Raw genomic sequence first — 7762 nt, forward strand, 5'->3', positions numbered from 1 at the left:
GGTGAGTAGAGGGTTACGAATATGTGCGGTGATTTCAAGTCGAAGTCTGGAATCGTCTTCCAATTGTGACCTCGCTGGTCGACTGTAAGATATAAGAAGGAATTGCTCTGGTAAAAAGCCATTTCGTTGAAACCGTATGAGATACAGCGCGTGCGGAGGTGAGCCGGTGCCCCTCCGAGGGGTTTGTATTGTGGGGATCCCGATCGGGTCCCTGTCCCCGAAGCCCGATCTCGGATACCTTGCCTCGGGGTGGCCTACCTACTCTCGGGATGACCTACCGCTTTAATCGTGCAGAGCTGCTATATTCCATGAATGGCAGCCTCCATTTAGCTACGTGAGTTTTTTGATGACGATACACTCCGGCTTTTCTGTATGTTCTACTTTTGTCGCGACTTCTCCATGCTGCCTTGCTAGATTAGTTGATAGTTTTGGGCACCAACAAGTCAGGTCATGTAGGCCGAAGGGCTGGCACAAGCTAAGTTACACCATACTTTCGATGGTTGAATCCCAAATTGATGCCACATTGGACAAGTGGACTGCTGAATACCCCATCCATCTAAACAGCTCACTTGCGTCGTTATTTGTTTGGGTGGGTGTCATCGGTGTCGTTCCCGTGCGTGAGCCGATGCACGACTGGCGATCATCACTCTGGGCCCAGCTCGATATTTCCCCTTTTCCGTCGACTCCACTCGGTGTTGATCTGGTAGACGAGGTGTAGCCTAACGACTAGCTTGTCTTTTGAAAACTGAGGTGAATGGGTCAAAGCGGACAACAATCGAGGCGTTGATGAACTTAATACTGTGACCCGGTGAGTTGCACGGAGTTACGGGCTGAGGGCCAACTGAATACCCAGGTGCTCCACATTACGAAGGCTCGGGTCAACCGAAAGTCTCCCAGAAGAAATGGACCTAATATACTGAATGGGAGGTGGCTTACGATCCTTTCGCTTCCCACGCTTCACCCCGTCATTCTATAGTCATGTGTGTTACTAGAAGACGCTGGTCCGGCCTTTCGATGGCATGCGGCATTGTGTCAACACGATGTTGTGGGAGATCACCAGCATAATTCCACTAGTTCAGATGAGAACACAACGAACGTTTGGCCGATGAAATGAGCCTCGGTGGTGTTGAGCAGATGGCCCGGCTCATGCACGTCCGCTTTGTGAGCGACTCTTGCACGCCATCACAGAGCGAGCGGAACAATACCCGAACCACCTAGCACCACACAGAATATCGTCCCAAACAAGTCCGCCTCGACTTTGCTTCCGCCGATCTAGGGGCAACTTATGACGCTCCGCCAGTACGTTGTCCGAACAATGGCAGCACGTAACATCGGATTTGTCGACCTCGTCTGAAAAGTCGGAGCACAATCACAATCCAACTAATAACCAATTTCGAACGACCGGCGCCGTTGGCCGGCGGCAAAGCAAATGACGGCGAAGTTTGGAGGGTTCCTGGCAGACCAAAAACTTCGGGGGATCGTTGGGTCTTCGGCAGAGATTTGGCCCCCAAACCACAACATCTCCGCTTGATGGTCCGCCAGCATCCCCCGCCGTTGCAGACTTGAGGCAGACCATTCTGTGGACACAGCCAGTAAGGGTTGGGGGTTCCTCGGGCCACAGAGACATACCGCCCGCACATATGGCCGCCCGTCCTCCTGTTGGTCCTTGGTGGTACTCTATACTGCATTGCGTCTTCGAAACGATGCGGTGCAACACCGACTGTCGAGCACGGTACATCGTGCGCCCCCCCGTTGCGTGTCGAGCCGCCAGTTCTCTCTGCGTCCCTTTGCTGATCCCCGGCTTTGACAGGCTCAGGTGCTGCAGCGCCCCATCCATTAAGGCCCGAGAGACCCATAATTTCTAGTCGTTAAGTTTACAAACTTGCGAGTCTCGGCGCCGAACTGCCCTCTCTGGTTAGAGAAGCAGCGAGATGATGCATTGGTTTCGGCTGCACGATGTGGGCAGCATCAAAAACACCCATGCCATGCCTGCCCCTCCCTGCTAGAAGTGGCAACTGGCAGGTTTCCAACAAGAGCGAACCTGATGTCCAAGTCTCGCAACGGGTACGCTCGGGGACTTGACGTTGACAAGTAAGGTTCCTCCTGGACGGCAGACTAGTCGATCATCTCCTAGCGGGAGCCATGACACGCGGCGGGCCGTACTCGTTAGTCCTTTTACTAGCATCGCCGGATCTGTGGTATCAAATGTCTATGGAGATTGACGAGGAGCCCTAGCCATGACGGACTTTTGTGCATGGCGGGCTTTTGTTGGCCCCGGGTACGCGAGACCAGGAGGTGTCTATTACGTCTTGCTAAACCTCTTCCGCCGCGACCATGTTCTTGCCAATGGAAGGTGAGGCGATCGTAATGAGTGTGACGTTGTCGTATGCAGGGGTGTGGAGGACCATAACCATATACTGTTAGACTTTGAGTCGAGGCCGACATCGAAGATGCGCCATATAAAGATACCTCATCAGCCCTTCGAGTTGTCAACATTCAATCCTAACCCCAGACTCTATCGCCTTATTCCCTAGAAACTCAAGGAACTTTTCCAAATCTAGTTGTTTCCCTAGTCTGGTTTTAAGTCGTACACCCACCTTGAAAAACGGCCTATTCACAACACTACTTTGACGATGGAGATCCAAGTCGGGGGCTTTACGCTCTCGACCTTCATTCTGTGGCCTGTTATGATGGTCTCACTAGTAAGACCTTTGTACCTCCTATACACCATAATGCTTCCATGTGTACCACGTACACCGCTCTACCAAACAACTAACACCAACCCACCAGGTCTTCGCCGGCCTCCTCCTCACGATCCTCTACAACCTGACACTCCACCCCCTCCGCAAATACCCAGGGCCAAAACTCTGGGCCGCAACCCGTATCCCCTACTGCTTCATGGTCATCCGCGGCAACCCACACAAGGAAATCCTTGACCTTCACAAGCGCTATGACGCCGACATCATCCGTATCTCCCCCAACCAGCTCTCCTTTCAGCACCCCGACTCCTGGAAGGAGATCATGGGTCACCGCAAGGGCAAGTCTGAGGAGAACGAGAAGGACCCAGACACCATCGATCCACGCCGCACCGATATTATCTCGGCCAACCGCCAGGACCACGCGCGCTACCGCCGAATCCTCTCCCAAGGCTTCTCCGCGAAGAGCATGCAGGACCAGCAGCCCATCATCAAGGGCTACATCGACCTCTTCATCGAGCGCCTCCACAGCCTCGCGAGCGAGGGGCCCGTCGACATGGTGTCGTGGTACAACTACACCACCTTTGACATCATCGGCGACCTCGCTTTCGGGGAGTCGTTCGGGTGTCTCGATAAGTCGGATTACCATCCTTGGGTAAAGATCATCTTTGAAAACGTCAAAGTGTTTGGCTTCTTCAGTCTGGCGAGGAGCTTCAAGTTTCTCGAGCCGCTGCTCAAGAACTTCGTACCCAAGCATCTCGTTGAGAAGGGTATAAGGCACAAGGCTTTCGTTCGAGAAAAGGTGGATCGAAGGATGAAGCTCGGCACACCGCGGCCTGATTTCGCAGAGGCCATGCTGAAGAAGGGAAGCGAGGTGAGTTGTTCTAGCACACACGCCCGTCTAATCCGAGTTTCTTTGGGATACCAAGATACTGACTGAATCGCTCTTCGTAGCCCTTGAGCAACGAAGAAATATACGAAAACGCGGGAATTCTCATCGTCGCCGGCTCCGAGACGACGGCCACGGCGCTCTCGGGCGCCACATATCTTTTGACGACCAACCCGGACAAACTGTCCAAGCTCAACGAAGAGGTCCGGAGCAGCTTCTCGAGCGAGGACGAGATCGACATCCTGAGCACCGCCAAGCTCGAATACCTCCACGCCGTCCTCGAAGAGTCTCTTAGAATGTATCCGCCCGTCCCTACCGCCCTGCCGCGAAAAACGCCCCCGAGAGGACAAGAGATCCTCGGACAGTGGATCCCCGGCAACGTGAGTGCCCTCTCTTTCCGGCCCTCGTGACTCCATACCGTGGAGATTGCCCATTACCCCGTTACTGACGCGCAAACTCCTCTCCTTCAGACAACGCTGAGCACCGTCCACTGGGCTCTCTACCACAACGAAAAGGTCTTCTCCAAGCCCTTTGAGTTCCACCCGGAGCGTTGGCTTGGCGACCCGGCCTTCGCCGGCGACCGCCTCGACGCCCTCAAGCCGTTCCACTTCGGGCCCCGCATCTGCCTGGGCATGAACCTCGCCTATGCCGAGATGCGCATGATGCTGGCCCGGGTCATCTGGAACTTTGACCTGCAGTTGGCGTCCCAGAGCCAGAACTGGATCGACCAAGAGTGCTACATAATCTGGAGCAAGCCGGCGCTCATGGTCCACCTGACGCCGAGGAAGTCGGGTTGATGAAGGGGGATTGAAGGATTCGGTTGGGACACGCATGGGTAAGATTGGGTTCGGGTCTCTCATCTGGCAGCGGATGTTCAAGACGTGGACCTGTCGTTGAATCATTACAGCATCCGCCACCGTCTAAGCGTCTACCTCATCTAGCTCTATTCTCCTTCCATAGTCTTAAGTCATCCAAGTCTACCGCTCTTCTCAAAGCTTTGAGCCGTCCTTCTTCCGAGCATGTAGTCAATGCTTCCTCCGCGGCGCTCGTTCGTACTGGTTCGCCCACTTAATGTTCACCCCAATCTCGTCCGCAATCTTGTACACAAAGTTGGGCTCCCGCAGGAACTGCCGCGCGACGAGCACCGCGTCCGCCTGCGTCACCTGCCCGTGCTCCTCATCAACCTCCAGCGTCGCCACGTTCCCCTGCTCGGCTGCCTTTTGCCCGTTGGTCTCCGTGCCGGCGTACTCCTTCGCCTTCTTGGCCTGGACGATGCTCCGCGCCATCTCGCCGCTGCTTATCATGCCCACGGCGCCGATGAGGAGCTTCTTGCCCTCGGCCTCCAGCGCCGCGCGGATACGGCCCGCAAGGCTGACCTGGTAGTACGGCTCGATCACCATCTTGGCCGCCGGGTTGTTGCCGCCGGAGGAGACGTCCAACAAATCGACGCCGGCTTCCGGCAGGAGTTTGGCGAGCTTGATCGAGTCCTCGATCGTCCAGGAGGGGTTGCCGGCGTACTCCATCCACTCCGTCGCCGAGATGCGGACGAAGAGCGGCGTGCCGGACGGGATGGCGTCGCGCACGGCCTTGAGGGACTCGAAAAGGAAGCGCGTACGGTTCTCGAAGCTGCCGCCGTACTGATCCGTGCGTTTCTGCGATGGTGTTAGTTGCTGCTCCAAGACAAACGATAGGGGGAACGTACGTTGCTCAGAGGGGAGAGGAACTCGGTAAACAGGTACCCGTGGGCGGCGTGGATCTCAATCACATCGACGCCCGCCTCAATCGCCCTCTTGGCCGCGTCGGCAAAGCCCTTGACCAGGCCCTGGATCTCCTCGACGGTCAGCTCCCGCGGCGTGGCCCAGTCCTCGGTGTACGGGATCGCGCTCGGCGCAACGCAGTCGTCCGGCCACCCGCCCTCGCTCTCGTGCGCGAGCGCCTTGCCCCGCGTCTCCGTGATCCACGGCGCCAACAAGCTCCCCTTCCTCCCCGCGTGCGCGAGCTGGATGCCCACGGCCTGGTTCTGCGAGTGGATAAAGTCCACAACCCGCTTCAGTGGCGCGACCTGGGAGTCCTTCCACAGCCCGACGTCCTCGGGAGAGATGCGGCCCCGCGCCTCGACGGCCGTGGCCTCGATGATGGTTAGCGCGGCGCCGTGCAGCGCGAACTGGCCCAGGTGCACGAGATGGTAGTCCGTCAGGTGGCCGTCCTCGGCCGAGTACTGGCACATGGGGGAGACCCAGATGCGGTTGTTCAGAGTGACGTCGCGGATTCTGAGGGGCTTGAAGAGCGTTGGCGCGGATGAGGTGTTGACCGGGGTGCCGGCAGGAGGCTCCTGGGCCGGGGTATAAAACGGCACGCCTGGGGCGGCCTTGTTGGCGGTGCTCGGCATCGTCACGAGGGGGAGGTGGGCGTGACGCGGGGGGTTTACCTGTTGCTTGCGTGCACGGTTGCGTTATGTTGCGCTGGTGATAGTTCCCTTGGAAGACGTGTCGTTTTGGGCCGTGGTTTCGAGTTGACGATGGTGACACAAAGACTTGAGGGGTGAAGAGGGATTTTTATTCTGCAAGGTTGCGGGAGACGAACGCCGGGATGTGTATTCCGTGTCGAGAGCCTGAGGGCTTTTCTCCCGATTTGTCAAGCGCGTGGACTGTTGCTCTGGTCTCTAAACGAATACAGAGTTGCTGGCGTAATGAGCAACGCTTTCCTTTTGGATATCACTCAGAAAGTCACAATGAGTCGTGGGGCAATTGGATTTATCAGCGCGGGTCAAAGTGTCTCCATTGCACCTTCTAACCCATGAAACACGGCGCCCTACACACTCGCCCTGAACCCCCGTTGCGGAAGCTGCTTCTTTCGATGAAGCCATCCTGGCCCTGCTGAGTAATTGCAGAACTGGCGTCAGTCATCGGTTAGGCGGGCGGGCGGGCGGCATCTTAGGCCGGAGCGGGTCCCCCGAGTGGCGTCATTCCGAGTTGTGCCACTGTGATGCCGAATCGGCAACCGGCCTACGCCCCTCCTTTGCACACCCTTGGAAGTAGCCCCCAACTCCGCTTCTTGCCAAAGTGGTTGCCGAGTTTCTTCTAAATGAAGGGGTTTGTTTCTCTCCATGTCTTAGACCAAGCCATGTCCAAACGCTGCGGGGGTCTCACTTTGACGAGATGTCACCGTCGAAGAGGGCATGCGACCAACCTGTGCACTGCATGTCTCACGAGGCATATATGCCCGCAGGGAAACCAACGTCCCTGCTCGTTACCATCAAGGGCTGAGACGCCATTCCTGCAAAGTTAAGAGAATGCACATAGAAACCGTTGAGATAAGACGATTGAACCTTGCAATTTCATGTATTCATGAACATACTACATTTATAAGACCTCTGGCCCGTTAAGGGGCTCTTTTCGAGTCTGTCTTTGCGTCCAGGACCCATTCCCTGAAAGCGGTATCTGTTGAATGCCTTACTTTTTCCCTGAGTCCCAAACCCGCTTGCAAAACGCCGAGGAGATGTTGAAAAAAGAACGCCTATGTTGAATGTGCCCGAAACCTTCCCCTAATTTTCCGGTTATCCCCGCGGGTATTGCCACGTCATGTCTGTTGAATAGACTATCGTTCCCACCCAACACCTAAAACACACTCATGTACACCGCACCGTCCGCTTAAGCCTTGTTGGCGTACTTTTGGCGGAAGAACTTGGCAGCGTTGACCATGTTGGTCAGCGCAGCCTTGGTCTCGGGCCACTGGCGAGTCTTGAGACCGCAGTCGGGGTTGATCCAGAGCTGCTCAGGGCGAAGACCGTTGTTGAGCATCTCCTCGATGCGGGTCTTGATCTCCTCTTCGGACGGAACACGAGGGGAGTGGATGTCGTAGACACCAGGGCCGATGTGGCGGGGGTAGGCCTCCTCCTCGAAGACACGGAGGAGCTTGGCGTCAGACTTGCTGTTCTCGATGGACAGGACATCGGCATCCAGCGCGGCGATGGCGTGGAAGAAGTCCTGGAACTCGGAGTAGCAGAAGTGGGAGTGGATCTGGGTGGAGTCCTCGACGCCAGCAGTCGACAGCTTGAAAGAGTCGACGGCCCACTTGAGGTAGGCCTCACGCTCCTTGCCGGAGCGGAGAGGGAGACCCTCACGCAGAGCAGGCTCGTCGACCTGGATGCAGTAGATGCCAGCGGCCTCGAGGTCGA

At 56.5% G+C, this 7762-nt stretch overlaps 2 protein-coding genes across 2 annotated transcripts; one reads left to right on the plus strand and one right to left on the minus strand.

Moving 5' to 3' along the window:
• Window positions 1-2633: 2633 nt before the first annotated feature.
• On the plus strand, window positions 2634-4382 carry ColSpa_02110 (trichothecene C-15 hydroxylase; the record flags this gene model as incomplete). Its single annotated transcript, XM_049268322.1, has 4 exons — window positions 2634-2702; window positions 2791-3570; window positions 3651-3965; window positions 4056-4382. The coding sequence occupies 4 exons, from the start codon at window positions 2634-2636 to the stop codon at window positions 4380-4382; spliced, it is 1491 nt and encodes a 496-aa protein (XP_049124279.1).
• A 228-nt stretch (window positions 4383-4610) lies between these two features.
• On the minus strand, window positions 4611-5974 carry ColSpa_02111 (NADPH dehydrogenase afvA; the record flags this gene model as incomplete). Its single annotated transcript, XM_049268323.1, has 2 exons — window positions 4611-5237; window positions 5288-5974. The coding sequence occupies 2 exons, from the start codon at window positions 5972-5974 to the stop codon at window positions 4611-4613; spliced, it is 1314 nt and encodes a 437-aa protein (XP_049124280.1).
• Window positions 5975-7762: the final 1788 nt, after the last annotated feature.

Source organism: Colletotrichum spaethianum (assembly GCF_022836535.1).
Source record: "Colletotrichum spaethianum MAFF 239500 DNA, contig04, whole genome shotgun sequence".
Lineage (NCBI taxonomy): Eukaryota > Fungi > Ascomycota > Sordariomycetes > Glomerellales > Glomerellaceae > Colletotrichum > Colletotrichum spaethianum.